Raw genomic sequence first — 15969 nt, forward strand, 5'->3', positions numbered from 1 at the left:
GTCAGTATTTTTACATGAATAACTGTGTTGCAATATGCATGCCATTTCTGACCTTTAAGCTGTTTGCGGCTCTTGATGAGCTCCTTCATGAGCCTGGAAACCTCTGGATGTGCAGTCTTATCATTATGGGCCGGCTGACAAAACCACAACACAACAGTCACATTAGTGATAAGAACAGGGATCAGTGCCTGAAACCATGGAAGTGGTCTGTCTGCTTCATGGCTTATTCCAGTGTTGATTATGGTTCAAGAATTACAAAGCCATATTGACGACTTAACAAAAAAAACTATCAAAATATGTTAGATTACTTTTTAAATTGAGGCATTTCCTACCCAGTGAAGCACTCCTTACATTATACCGGTCACTATTTGAGCCTCATCTGAATTATTGCAATATTGTTTGGAGCAATACATTTCCCAGTCACCTGGAGAAATTGCTAATTTTGCAGAAGAAAATCATGCATGTCATATCTTGGGCCAGATTTGATGCCCCCTCTAATCCACTCTTCCATTGCTACGGCTTTCTGAAAATTACTGAACTCAATATCTTTCATAATACTTGCACAATGTATTCTGTTGTCAACATGCTCAATGACAGACTTTGTGACCTAATCCCAATTTTTCTTCCTTCACACACCTATCAAACCAGGAAAAAGCATCATATCAAGGGGAAAAAATGGAAACTCAAATGTACTAGTGTCAGTATAGTTTGCAAAGGTCCACAGGTATGGAATGATATTGATAAAGACTTACAAATGTCTCCAACTGTACATGTTTTTAAAAAGAGATTTAGGAGGCAACTGCTACTGGAATATGCTCAAATATGAACAAATACTGTAATCCTCTTCTTTAGCTATATGTAACTTTGTTTTATGACTATTGGTGAATAGACCACTTGGACCTTGTTAGGAGTAGGGCTTAGATTAGTTTTAGGTTAGGGGAATTATCATTATTACCTTTACTCATGCATGCGAGTGTGTGTGAGAGACTGTGGACCAATCAGTGTGCTTATCATGTAAACCTGTACTGTGTGAGAGTGTGGATGCTTGAAAAGGGTGGGTATTTTTGGGTTTGTCTCACTGTAAAATCTGTTGCATTATTGTTACATGTGTTATTTATTCTTTGTGCCTGGGACCCTCTCAAAAAGCTCTTCCACTTCCCAGGGTGTCACATTTCATATAATGTAAATGCAAAATGTAATATTTTTACACTTGGTTTTTTTAATAGATATGTGAACAAATAAATGAAATCAGTCAGAATTCTTTGCATAACACCTGGTAATGTTCCACATAGTCCAGTAGAGGGAGTTATTTACCATTTGACTCTATTTGTGACCAGTATCAGCTGCTCTAATTAACACTCAGCCAAGCATGCACACACACACACACACACATACTGAAATACAAAACTAGTTGGGCTCTTTGACAGCCAATTATCAGCTTTGCCAAAAACTCCTCTGAGCTGCTTGTCTTTTATAACTATTCTAATAATGAACTAAAAACAAATGAAAGAGCAGCTTTGATTTGCCCCCCACCTACCTTGTAATGCCTCTCCTGCTCAAAACGCTCCTCAAAACGTCTGATCCTTTTCCTCAGGGTGTGGATGTGTCTGTTAAGCATTGAGATGGACACAGAGCCCTCATCTGGCTCTGTATGGACACTGCACCGAGCCCTAACAATAGAAAATACATGTGTTATTTGCATTCCTGACAGTCTATATGGATCTGTCAGCAAGCACTCTCAACATGGTTGCTATTCAAGAAACTGCCCCCTGTGCATCCTTTTATTCTTTGCAATTTGATGGCATCTTCACCCACAACAGAAACATAAATCTCGAGACTCATTTCATCTCTGCAGAATATTGAAAGAGAGGGAACTTTTGCTTACATGCGTATTTCCTGTGAGCTTGGAGGGGAAGGGGCGGTGTCAGGGTCTAAGTTGTAACGCAGACTGTGGCTGAGGCTCGGGCAGCGTGGCGAGGGAACAGGGCAGTCGCCTGTCGTAATATGAGAGAGCAGCGGGCTGGTGTCTGGGCCTTGGATGGAGCCTGATGGGTTGGGCTGGGAGTCATCTCCTGAATTTCCCTCAAAAAGAGTGGCAGAGGAGTGGACAGGACTGGATTCGGATGATTGTGGGGATGTGGCATGTACTGGAGGAGAGAGAGAACAAGGACACATTAGGCCCTGAAAGATGAGGAGGAGCAATGAGAGAAAACCTGACAGAAGGAGACATAAGAAAAAAACTCGTCTAATGTCACCAGTCATAAAATATCTTAGTTACCCTAGTTATAGGCATCAGAAAAGATGCAATAAGCAATAAATTTGAGCAGTTTTCATTACTATCATCATCTTTAAATGTACAAGAGCATTAAAACACTAAAATATTGCAAGGTCTGATTCACCACATTGCAGGTATGTGGTAGCAGCAGCGTCTCATGTGTTGTTACTTAAGAGACACACCCAGGTCTGAGAAATCATGAGGGTCATTCCTGTATAAATTATATACAAAAAAAATGTACCTATAGTATGTTAAGATGATAAATAGTAAATATTAATTCTTTTCCAAAACAGAAAAAACTTTGAAATGTAACATTTCTTACCTAGCTCTGATGAGCTGAATGTGAGATGACCCTGTTGAGCTGGTGGTGAAGGTGGTGAGTGTAGGAGCAGAGTGTGGTTTAAATAAAGGTTTGTCTCCTCAGATGAAAGAGGTTGTTGTTGTTGTGAAGGTAGATGCTCCTGAGCTCCAGGGTCTACTGGCGTGGATGAAAGCCCCAGGTCACCCTCTAGGGCTTGCACCTTGAGGGAAGGGCTCTGGAAACAGAAGCAGAACATAGCCTCAGGGCTGGAGATGGCAGTGGGACAGGAGGGGTGAGAAAGATGGACTGTGGAATTTTCAGCGCTTCATATGATGCTGCGGAATCCCAAAATGATGCAAAAGTTGTATGACCATTTCGCTCTCTTCTTTTAAAATGAATAGCTGAAGGATGAGGTGAAAGGTTGCCCACTCCTCCTGAAAAAGGTGACAGCAAAAGGCAGGACGAAACTCTGCAACCAGGCGTCCTCAGTCCACAGTGCGTAGCTTCTCTCAGGTGCAAAAGCAGCTTTAATAAGGTCTTGGTAAACAGCTGGAGGGATCCTTGCACAAACTGATATTACCTGATGGTTCACTCCTTTCACCTCAGGTCTGTAAGAAGCAGCAATCAGCTAAACAAGAATTTTCCCTGACTTTTTACAGACAGTCAGATTCCTAACATGTCAGCAGTATCTAGTGTGGAATCCCTCATGTGCAACACAGTACAATTCCATAAGCCGTTTCACTGTTGCTCCCAGATCACCTGGTGTGTGCTAGTCAGCGTGAAATTGTACTTCGGAATCCTTAAATCCACATGGCTTTCCATCCGAGCGGCATTCCTGGCACTTCTGCTGCTGAACTGCCTCCACATGGATTATTTATCATGTGGAAAAGGGGGGGCAGCGGGAATACCACTGATGTCGGTGCGTGCGAAGTGGGTGTGCACAAGGCAGAGAGAGAGGTGCTGTATGTGAGGAGGTGTTTCCACGGCAACGTTGTCTGACTGAGCTGAGGAGTCTATTTGATCGAGCTGCAGGGAGTCACGTAGCTGTTTGCCTCTGTTCATTTTTTTAGTGTATGAGTGTGCATATGTGGGTGTGTGTCCGCTGGACTGACGTAAATAGATACTGGACCAATAATAATTTGAGTATAATAAAAGACATTTCGACGCAAAGTATTTGGTTTATTTTAATAGCGCTTTCTTTTGAGGGCTCTGACTTCTTTCTCGGCATCATCATCATCACCAGCTGCAGCCGATAAGGCGTTGGTCTCGCCGCTCTCACCCTTCTCATTCATTCATAAAAAAAATGCTGCTTTGTGCGTCACACAGAGGAGGTAGAAGGGAGGAAGGGAGGAGGAAGGAGTGAGACTTCTATCGATGTGGCAAAACACCTACTGGCAAGCTCACACTTAACACACACACACACACACATACAGGTGAGCAGAAATGCACACAAACTGCCTGGAGGTATCAGTGGTCCTTGTTGTCATAGATACCATAAGGAAGTGTTAATTTCTGTACCTAAAAGACTGTGGAGGAGAACTTACGTCACAATTGTTCTTGCCTCTGCAATCATTGTGACTGTCAAGACAACCACCACATCCTCCTCCTCCTCTCCCCTGAAAAGCAAACACACCAATGAATTCCCTTTCCACTTACACACTCCAACACACAGACACACAGGCAATGTAGGTCAAAATGACACACAAAGATAGTTGAAAATGAGTCAGATATTATTTTTTCACTCACTCGCTATGAAAAAAATGACATTTGAAAGAACTATTAGATTTACAAATTTAGTATACAATGAAAGTTTAATCATTGTCCCAGATTTGATACCAATTAGCCCTGTTTTCATTACTATTAATCTGAGTGATACTAAAAGAAGAAACCTTTTGTAAGCTACTGCTAAATAAAATCTTCCACTTATAGATTACTTTTAATATGGGTTAATAGGGTAACATTTTATAGGTCAGTGTTGGTATCATTAATGAGGAGTTGTGTTTAGCTTTCTATTTAATGGACATTTCTGTCTGTTTAAGGATTTTAATCACCTTTAAAACCTTTTTTTTTTCTCACATTAATTGATTGTGCATTGAGGATTGACCTACAGCTCTGTCAGTATGGATTTTAGTTGCACACACATAACGTGACATGTAAGCCCGAATAAACAACCACAGTGTTGACAGCAGATAAATGTGAAATGACAAACTGCTAACCTTCTGCTCAGGGATTGTAGATGTGTTGTCTTTCTCGTCCTTTAAGGAGGACTGCAAGCTACGAAAATATGAAAGACAAAATGATGTCTACTGTGTCCACATGAGAACAGTTAACCAAGCACAGTATAGTTTTGACATACATGCATTTTAGAAGGAAATATAGCTTTTACATTCATTGGACTATTGAAAACATACGTTTGCATGATATAATGCTACTCGTACATCCCGTAGTATCTACAGTGGTCTCAGTATTAAATGTCCTTATATGTGTGTGAGACAAATAAAATGACATAATGATTTGAAAGAAGACATTCAACATGTTTGCACTATAAGAAATTTAACTTTTGACAGAAGATCTTACTTCTAACACTATTATACTTTAACTAAAGTGATTATACAGTATGAACATTGTTTCTCCCTCTGTTAGCATCACTATCCATGTGAGTCTAATACACGTGCTGACTTTCATTATTCATAATCAATATATCACCAGATCAGAAATCAGATTTGCTGAAAGGCAGTGCTGCACTGTTCCATGTCGCTCTAGGGCTGGACAGTCGTCTGGCACTGCCATTAAGGTTATGACTTAGAATCTCTGACATTAATGAGGCATAACTGTGCTGACCTGTACTGGGGCTCTGAGGAAGTCAGCATGCCACCATGTGAGGATGACTTATTCTGTAGCCGGTCTGCTACATGTGAGTGCCTTTGGCAAGTCGTTGTTATATAGACCGGAATCATATCAAAAGCATGACTGAGGGCAGCGCTGTGCTCTGATAACCTACTTCTCCGCTGTTGGCACTGATGAGAAATTAGCTGAACTAAGACAATCAAACTGAGACTGGAGTGTCTAAAGAATTTTAATCAAATTAAAACGAATACACTTCAACCGCTCTGAACCAAGTCCCATCTCCAATTGCTGATTTCTACTGGATGGGGCCTAAATGTCATCTGTCAAGACCAATGAGGAAATGTTTGCAATAAAAAGCAGACACAACAGTACAGCGTCAACAAAATGTCATAGTATTTAGCCTTTAAGCAGAAGTTATCCTCTCACCTCTCTGTGAGCTCAGCCTGGGTTTGAGATTTGCTGTTTTGTGATTCTTCCAAAATACTGGAATTCAAAAGAGATGACAGATGTCCTGCATCTGTAGAATCCTGGAAATCAATTAATAAATTAATCTCTATGGCCTGAAAGACACGCTCAACATAACCATAGTAGGGCTTTGTTAACTTTTGCAGCATTATATGTTCCTTTAGTTATTATACAATGTAGATCCATTTCCCCGCAGATTGACTAACACTGTAACAATTTGCCACTGAATGATATTCATAGCTAGAGATTCTGCCAAAAAGGTAATGAAGCCAGAGTGAGAAACAAAAACTTCACACCATTAAACAGTCATCCTGCGAAGTGTTCTCTAACTTGTCTCCTTCCACTTCTTTTGATTTTGATACTGAGGAGAAAACTGACATGGCATGTGGTGTCATCCTGTTGATGAAGAAATACCCATTATACACATAAACTAAACTCCATAATATATACATTTGTATTAGCAGCAAAGCAGATTGCAAATATAATTGTATAATAAAAGCAAACAGAAACAGACACACCTTTGGCAAATACTTTGAGATGTAAAACATTATCTAACAGCATCCGTAGGTGAAAAACAAAAATAGAAAGAAGACACTCACGCTCGCATTGATTTTGGTGAGTCCCCCTGGATGCTTTGAGGTGGTTTGTTTTTTGTTAGTTGTTTTTGCTCTGACCCTTTCTCTCTGATTTCTCTGCCATCCTCTAGCTGGTCTGGAATCAGTTGCTGAGAGGCTGTGCTGACATCAGAGCTGGTTTCACAGTCCAGCTCCAGTGTGTCAGGACTACAGGCACAGCATGTAAGACAGACAAAAGGGGAGAGGGAAGATGAGGAAGAAAATAACCCCTCAGGAACCAGTTTCAGAGTATCCTTCCTGAGTTTAACTACTCAAATACAAGTTCACTTTCAAACAGTTTAGCTTCAGGTAGCAGAAACAAACACAATCACCAGTGCTTAATCCAATGCTGGAAAAATAACACGTTTCATGAAGCTCTAATGAGCTGCTCCAAGCAAGAACAAGCACGACTGATTTGTTGCGACGTGAACCTAAAAGATCCCATTGGTCACATTACTTGCTTAAAGGGGTGTATGACTCCGGCGCTGTAATGTAGAGCAGATGGACCAGCACAGCAACAACAAGAAACTAATGACAGCTGCTTAGTCTGTTAGTCAAACTGATGACAGGATGCATCATGAACATAAATGACTTCTTAGATTAAAACTGCTCTTCCTGCAACATCCTAAAAAATTTAATAACAAAACTTTGATTACTCGGAAATAAGAATTATCTAAAAAAAATCTGAAGTATCAGAAAAATACACCCATAGCCGGTATTGATATGTTTAAACAGTCATCAAAATATGAGATGCACAAAACAATCTTTGCTTCTGTTTAGGGTCAGAGGGATAAAAGACATAAACTGCAGATCATCTTAGATTAGCTCACTCACTTGTGGAGGACTGTAGCTGTCAGTTGACAGTTGTCGTCAATGCTAAAGCAGATAAAACAGGAAAACATCCTTTGGCAAAAAAACAAAACAAAACCTCACAGCAGTCTAGAATATAAACAACATGTAACAGAGAACAGGCTGCTGCTTTGGAGAACAGAGTCAAAGGCATAAGGAAACCAAAGAGCCGACGAGCACTGCGATGGTCAACAATGCCACTAACGCCCAGAGGCAGAGAGCTCACCAATCCCCCTCAATAACCCATGTAGTGCACAAATACACAGGCACGGATATAAAAACACTCTCATACAACAGTGCTTAGTCATGTTTTGGGGTCAACCAATAGCAGTTGTACCACTTTGGTATTGGTGAAAGTGGGCCAGAGCACTTTGAGACAAGACACACAACATCCACAAATTGATATAAAGCTCAGACAGCCTCTGAAATGTAATATCCCTTTAGATGTTTATGTATGTGCAGATGCATGTGCAACAAGTGCAAACATAGATGAGCATAATTACGGTTATTCTTGTATATCAAATGTACAGTAATTATTCAACAACAATAATTATTTGAAATACATATCCAGAACTGACCTAACAACCAACAGAACAAACACTTATTATATTTACTTTACAGATATTTCAGTCTAAAATATTATCTAATGTGCAACTGGTAAGAGACAGAAGACAGATGCCTGTTCTGAAATCTTGTCCTTTGTGTGTAAGTATAATTAGACTTGAATCAATAGTGACTATGACGTTAGAGGTCCAGACATGGGCAGACGTCTGGTAGCTAAATGCCAGATATGTTTTGAAAAAGCAAAAGTGACAAATACCAGTAAGACATGCAGAGTATTTAACCACACAGATGGTTGTGTCTCATTCTTAACAGTGATAAATATGATGGTGTGTTGTTGCTGTTGTCAGGAACTCTTCATTTAACTGTACAAATCGGTTTGAAAGAATAAGCACCTGGAAGATTAGCAATGACAGCCACAGGATAATTTGGACTTTGACACAGAGGAGAGCAGGAGCAGCTAACCTCTTTTTGTAAGAGTATTACTACTTACCTTTTCAACATGAGCTTAAGTAAGCCCATAAAAGAACACACAAATAGTAATGGGCTGCTTCATATGGGTGAAGCTATTATTACTCTGGGGTGTATGGATTCTGTGTTTAGTTTAATCCAAAAAGCACAAGCTAATAGCTAAAAACACATCCCAAGCAGATGGACATCTGGGCTGGGCTTCCTGCATCAACTTAAGCTGTGGAAACAGACTGATGTGCTATACAAAGACTTGGATGACCACCAAGCATGTTCCCTCACCAGATGAGGGACAATTCACTGTTTGACCCTTTTGTAAAAACTGAAATATGATGACAGTCTGACCTTTAGGCAGCTGCAGTTTCTTCTGAATATTCCTGTGGGCTTAACATTTCATTTTGCATGCATGTATTTTAATTTTGGGATTCATGCCTTTTAGTCAATAGCAGATAGAAGACAGGGAACAAGGACAGAGAGAGGACACTGGCCTGTAACTAACACCATCCAGACTGTGAATCACACCAGTTAACACTGCAGTTCAAGTTAGGTGACCCCAAGCACTCAATCACAGATTACCACCTCATTTAGCTCACGAATTTTATAATGCCAGCAGAATTTATACAACCAAAGCCTGATGATTTCTTTCATATAAATTTCATTAACGACAGATTGCAATCACATGACTATGAACAGAGATTTGATATTAAACAAAACTGCTTAAAATGAGACACAAAAGTGTTTCCATTGTTTGTAAACCTTTAAGAAATCATTCCTGTCCATAAATATAAATATAAAAATACAGTCTGGACAAAACTACTCACATCATATACTGATGGCTTAAAGGTTAATCAGCAAACACATGTAAAATTTCCATACAGTTTATAGGGACAAAATAAGACTATATATAAATATAACTTTTGTCTGCATTGCAACCTCTTGGCAACCCACATTTAAAATCTAATAATAGAAAATAGCACACTTGCTTGCGGTCAAGAGCTCCCACATTGTGAGTGGGAAAAGTTGGCCACAAGCAGATGGCTGTCAGAATGCAGATTCAGTCTGGGCGACCAGTGTACCATTGTTCCACTTCTTTGCTCTTTCCAGCAGCGACACTGCAAGGCTATTTTTAAACACAATTAAACTAAAAAGAGGGCCGACTATACAAACAACAGCACTTTTTACTGTTGACTACAGGCAGTTTGTGACTAAGCTGCTGAGGGAAGCTCCTGGAGCCACCTGCCTTTACCAAAACTGACTGATATCCCCCTAAAAACAATAATTAGAAAAATCATACTATTTAATAACCTATCTATTTCTTGTTCTTTTATTGTTTATCTAATAAAGCTAGCCTATATATTTTTTTCTTTTATGTAGTATATAGTGTAATGAATCCTGTCTGAAACTGAGTTTTTAACCTTTAAAATAACTTACTTAAGGGCCACAAGCTGAATTAATCAGGTCTCTGAAGGGGCAGAAACCTGTCGTAACAATAGAGAGCATTGTACAATAACTGTAAAAAATGGTGGAATTTCAGAATTTCTTACAAATCTGATGCCTGTGTTATCAGAACACCTAAAGATCAGAAATTAACAAAGAAGCAAATTCCCCTTAGAAAAAAAAAGCAGTGATGTTCTATATTTAGACTTTACCCTCTCCAAGGGAGTCACTTTAATGAAGTCTCCAGAGGAGATGAGAGTCAAGGCTTGATAAGAAATTACTGAGAGGTAACTCAGAGGTGACAACAATACCTGTTGAGCTGAGAGCGTATTGGCGTTGTTTGGGTGAAAGTGCTGGTTGTTGAGATTGAAGCTGTCTCTTCCTCTAACTTCTCCACACTATTCCGCTCTGACTGACAGCTGCTGGGACGGACCTTCCATTCATGGCATGGATGCAAAAAGAGAGTTTTTTGGTGTTTTTGTGTTGTCATACAACATGTGAGCCCATAAGTGGACCAAAATCTAAACAGTTTCATTTGATCATTCACCTGAAAATGTGAGAGAACAGAGAGAGGAGGAGGAGGAGATGAAGATGCAATAGAGGCGGTCAGCTGTTGTTCATTTGGGTCCAAAAATAGAATCTTGTGATGCCTGAGAAGATGCAGCAACAATGCATTACACACACTCTGCTCCTCCAGCATCCTGGGTCCTGTTGGAACGCTGCAAGAGATAGGGAGATAACAGCACAGTGTTGCATGGGCTATATGTGTGCTGTATTTCACAAAAACACCACAAGAGGGTGCCATCTAGTGGTAGAAGGCATAAACTGCAGTGAAATCCAAGAACTGATAGGACTATGAAGTACTGCAGTGTTATGGTAGATATCTTCACAGCACCGTAATTCTATTTTTCATGTAATTTCATTAGTTTTTATTTAATTTTACATTTAACTACTTTTTCTAGTGCAAAAGTCATTTTAGTTCATTTGTATTTGCACTGGATTTGAGTTTTTCTTGTTTTACTAGTTTTTATCTTTAGTGTTATTTTTAGTCATTCAGGCTTCATGAGCCATGCTTTCAGGTGCAGACGCTATTAAAGATGAAGAAAGCCATGAAATAAAATATGATGTACAAAACCATTATTTATTTAAGTCCAGTTATTATGCAAAACCATTTTATTCTTGATTACTATGAACCATTAATATTGCTCAAACCAAAGCAGAGCTCAAACACCAGTAGCTAGATATTTAGTTATTTATAGTCTTATCAAAAATAAACCCAATTTTACCTATAATTCTACTTCATTTGACTTTTTATTTACTTTCATGTTGTTTTTGTTTTCATTTCTAGTTTTAGTTTTTGTGTTAGTTTTACCTCACCATTAATAACCATGAAAAGCAGCATTTATTTTCAATGTTTTGCTGTTGCTGTCACAATGTATTGAGTCATTTCAGATGTCATTGCATACCATACAGGTTAACATAGCACATAGGAAGGGTAGGGAAAAGAAGGGAAGGGAATGTGAAAAATCTGAATATTTATAGAAGTATGTTCCCAGTACTTGCAGGTCAAATGGAGTTGTTGGATTGGAACAGTGTCACGTGTGTTACATAACAGTTTTAGAAACGAGCTTGTATGACATGTACATGTAACAACAAATACTAATACTGCTGGCAGGCAGCGTGGCGAACATGTGCAAAGTGATACCATGATAGCCTATTTCCAGACCTCCAACCTCCAATTTGTCATCAACAACTATGATTTGTTAACTGATGACAAACACAAGTCACGCTTGGATAACAGAAGGTAAGAAGGTTTTCAGTGCACATTCACTTTGGGTTAGTTCAAAAGACTATTTACGCTTTCATTCTCATATCAGAAGCAAAAACATTAGAAGATTCACTGAATATGTGTGTAATTTCCAGTGGCACATAGTAAAATGCCACAAGCATAATTGCGAGTGTGCCTCCCAAGAGACTGTGTGTGTTTACAGTGATGGGTGAGTTCTGTAAACAGAAAAGCAGAGGCAACAGTCAGTAATGGATTCTCTCTCCCTTTTTCTTTATGTCTGGATGTGTGCAGTTGCGTGCTGCGTTATCGGCCACATTCCACACCCATTTCCTTAAGGAGACAAAACTGACTCCACCCCAGCTTAATGCTCCATCTGTTGGAGAAATGAAGGTGTGTTTGGTCTGAGCTGAAGTCAGTTATACATGGCCAGTTCTTTTGTTCCTCATCTGTTTTGTTTTCTTATTTTTTAAATTACTGCACATTATAAGTGCGGGCAAAAAAACTTTAACAACTACAACAATGAAGCACTATATATTTAAGATACTCTACCAAATGTCATTTTACATCCCCAACAACTGCTCAACTTGTGTGTATGCTACTATGCAACTGAAGGAACATTGTGTTTGTGTGTGTGCATGTGTGCATGTGTGCATGTATGCGTGCGTGTGTGCCAGAACTGCTCTGGAGAATATTTTAATGTGGCACGAACAACAGTTACTTACTGGAATATACACGGCCCAAAGATGGTTGCCAGATTTTCCATTGGCATATGATTTGATTGGCTGTGAGTAGCCACTCTGGACAGGAAGTAAATGAGGTAAGACAAGATGGTGAGGTTGTCATTGGGAAAGTGGCAAAGATTTTCTCTCAGAGACTGGGTAATCTGTGTGTCATCTGCTGATCCTGTGAAAGAAAATATTATGATGGTACATGTACTGCATTTAAAACCTGTTTCACATTTATGTATACAGCCACCCATCATTAATAACTCAGAGGATAAAGCAATTTTTGGATTTAACATGTATAAAACCTTCAAACAATAAGAATCCTTATTAAATCGTCAATAAATAATCAGTCCTATCAATAGAGGAAATAATGCAGTGTGGATAAAAGATTAATTTATAGTCATACATTTTAAAAGAAGCTGTAAAATCTTTCTTTATTTGTTTTCATCCATGCTGTAGAATCACAGGTGCTAGCAACATGAGACATTCCTAGAAATACCAGGAATTGCTGACTGGCTTAGTTACATAAATCATAACCTTCCTTTAAGTCCACAAATGCCAAGTTTATTTTAGCTGCCATTCTAACTGTATGAAAAGGGAGATGATACTCCTTCCATGTCTCTGTCTGAACTGACCATGATTTGTTTGTACCTGTGAGACTCAGGATCAGCTGTTTGCGTTGGGCTTCGGGAACTATGGGGACAGGCAACTCCCGAAGGAAAAGTTTAAGGAGCGAGGCCACAGTGGAGACATCTGCCTCATGTTGTAGGTCCACACGCTCCCCTTTGTCCCATCGTTGTCTCAGCTGCCTCATTCGCGCCACTGAGCCACACAGACGGAATAGACCTCGGTGGTTCATTCCTGCGAAGTAGAGGAAATTGAGTTGGCAATGTTTTCTATAGAATGTTAAGAAAAGAAAGTAAATAGGGGGGATCAAACGATGAAAGAAAATAGAGAATGAGACCAGTAAGACAGGAGTCAATTACCATTATTATCCAGGTACTCCACCATGTCTTTCAACACAAGAGGGATTCCACACACCATCTGTCCATCTTCTTTTAGAGTTTCCAAGGCAACACCAAACACACATTTTACCATGGCCTCAGATTCTGTTACCAGGGTCTGAATGATGGGCTCTGGGCTAACCTTTGCACCCTGCCTCAGGATCTTGACAGAGGAGGAGTCGCTCTGTATGAAAAGACAACATGCAGCAGTCAACACTATGTGATTTAGCATTATTGTGCGACATTACAGTGAAAAGATGTTAAAATCTGTCATTGATCGAGACACTCTTCATCTTATAAATGTTCATAATAAGGGTCCAGGTTACAGTATGATGGGATGGGATACTTCCAATACTGTGGAGCAATCTCAGATCACCTTTACCTTTGTTATAATCAGGGTTTTAATAAGTTTACATATTTATTTCTCAGTCTATTTGTTAGTACAATGAGAATAAAATACAGTAAATATTTGCACAGTATTGAAACACAAAAAATTCAGGTGTAAATGGCTTCTACAGGTAATGTCAGTATTTAGTGTAACCTCTGCTTGGATTTAGTACATCTTGAACTCTGTTGGATCAACTCTCTGGAAGTTTTTCTAAATCATATTGTGATATATTATACCAAGCTTCATTCAGAATATTTCTGGCCTTCGATCATCTCTGTGCAGAGCATACATATCATACAGCTTCTGTAATATTCATATTTTTCTGTCATTTTTACATACTTCCTTAATATTACAGTTGTGTGTATCTTGATGGAGATACCCTGACATGCATATATATGGTTATTTTAGTTTTACTCTAACAACAAATTTCATGTTTTTTTTTTTTTTTTTGGAATTATCTTTTCATAATTTTTTTCAGGCAGCATTATTTTATCAGCATTTTACATCATGTATATAACTTATATATGTAAAGAAAAACAAACAAAAAACAAAAACATACTCATACAGGGGAGCAATGACAGAAATAATAAAAATATACACAGTAACCTAAAATACAGTTAATAGGAAATAACAAGTGTTTTTCCCTGTTCCATTCTTTCCTTCCAGAAACCCTTTTCCCCTCTATAAGATTAACACCAAACATTTACAGTGTGTAGCATGAATCAAAGGTTTTCATGGGTCTATATGCACGTTACTCTTATCAAGTAAAATCAGCTCTTAATGGTGTTACAAAGTCAACCCAGTTTTTCTAATAATTGGTGAATTTGTCTGAATCAAGTTTGACAGAAAAGTCACCTTCTCCATCCTATAGATGTCATCTATAACCTCCATTTTTGGTGCATCCTTTTTTACCCATTTCCTAGTGATGTCTTTTTTACCTGCCACCGATAATATTCTGAATAGATACTTATCCTGTGAATTAGTTATCCTCGGATTCTCTTTTCCCAAGTATGTGGATTCAAATGTGAATGGAAAATGGACTCTGTAATTTTTTTCTTCAAAGCCTGCCAATAAGGCACAATATAAGGGCAATCAAAAAAATATATGAAAATGACTGGCTTTGTTTTCTTTATGGTTTTTTAAGACTTTTGCACATATTATGGCGTGTAAATATTTAGCTTCTTAGAAAATTACAACGCTACAGAACATCAAAAAGAAAATATTTATAAAAGAAGAAAAGACATATTCATATTTAATAAAGCATACAATGTTGTAACTTAGCAAGTTAGTGTCTTTATTCAGATGTTGTCAGCGGACGATAACGTGAAATGCGTTCTTTTACCCGTCATTAATGAAGGCAATATTGGGTAAAAACTGAAAAAAAAGGTAGTGAATGGTAAAAGTCTGTAAAAAAAGGATAAAATATTGTGGAAAGTGCCCACTGCTAAACTTACACAGAGCGACATTGAGGCGCTTGCTCCCATTTTTCAGCTCAACGGACCACGACAACTCTCCATTCTTCAGACATTAGCCGCACTTTTACCCCTTCGACATGACGCTTCTGTGTCTAAAATTAGGAGAAGGTATGAAATATGAGCAGGCGTTGCCGTTCCATTCCAAATTTTTTGCCGTTTTGACATCTGTTAAATTAACCTAGCTTACTTTTCAGAGTGACTCTCGCTAGCTGGAATATTGTTTATGTTGCTGGTCACGTGGTACCTGTGTGTAACCATGGTGACGGGAGGCCGGGTTGTCGGGTGAAGAGCATCATGGATGATAAAGCTCCAAGCATTTTCACAAACCAGTCAGTGGTGTAAACAGGTTTGTGTACTGTCATAAGAAAAAAATGTTCCTTAAGGAATATGTTCCATCTCTTCCAGAAGGTCACTTATTCTGAGACTGTGCATTAAACCGATTTCAAAGGATGGATGTTTTGCATTAACATCCTCAGACCTGGACCCTAGAAATTTAGTTTGATTCTATATAAATGATAATCATATTCTTGTGTTGTCTGTATGTTATGCTTTGTTAACCTTTAGAGGACTAGAACTATTTTTCTGGTGTCTCATTTCCCTACTTTTAAGCTTTCCTGAGTCATTTATCACCATTTACTGTCAACTATTCTCTACATTTTGCATTTTTTTTTCAGTGAAAATCAGATATTTTCCCTGATTTAATCTATTGATCATGTGAATGTTAATAAGAGCTTGGGGTAAATACAAAGATTATTATATCAAAAATGAGAA

The 15969-nt window shown here is 38.7% G+C and overlaps 1 protein-coding gene across 1 annotated transcript in view; it reads right to left on the bottom strand.

Annotated features, from left to right (window-relative positions):
* The window catches only part of LOC115433861 (protein FAM13A-like), a 19754-nt gene extending 4335 nt beyond the window's left edge, over window positions 1-15419 (bottom strand). The window contains exons 1-15 of the mRNA XM_030155417.1: window positions 15178-15419; window positions 13318-13519; window positions 12983-13192; window positions 12329-12509; window positions 10365-10536; window positions 10129-10250; window positions 6488-6670; window positions 6185-6284; window positions 5850-5950; window positions 4793-4850; window positions 4121-4192; window positions 2598-2811; window positions 1886-2147; window positions 1538-1670; window positions 53-134 (exon numbers count right to left, since the gene is read on the bottom strand). Of these exons, the coding sequence (XP_030011277.1) occupies window positions 53-134; window positions 1538-1670; window positions 1886-2147; window positions 2598-2811; window positions 4121-4192; window positions 4793-4850; window positions 5850-5950; window positions 6185-6284; window positions 6488-6670; window positions 10129-10250; window positions 10365-10536; window positions 12329-12509; window positions 12983-13192; window positions 13318-13519; window positions 15178-15207 (2122 nt within the window). The 5' untranslated portion in view covers window positions 15208-15419. The remainder of the gene's footprint in view (window positions 1-52; window positions 135-1537; window positions 1671-1885; window positions 2148-2597; window positions 2812-4120; window positions 4193-4792; window positions 4851-5849; window positions 5951-6184; window positions 6285-6487; window positions 6671-10128; window positions 10251-10364; window positions 10537-12328; window positions 12510-12982; window positions 13193-13317; window positions 13520-15177) is intronic.
* Between the last annotated feature and the right edge of the window lie 550 nt (window positions 15420-15969).

Source organism: Sphaeramia orbicularis, chromosome 15, assembly GCF_902148855.1.
Source record: "Sphaeramia orbicularis chromosome 15, fSphaOr1.1, whole genome shotgun sequence".
In the NCBI taxonomy this organism is placed as follows: Eukaryota; Metazoa; Chordata; class Actinopteri; order Kurtiformes; family Apogonidae; genus Sphaeramia; species Sphaeramia orbicularis.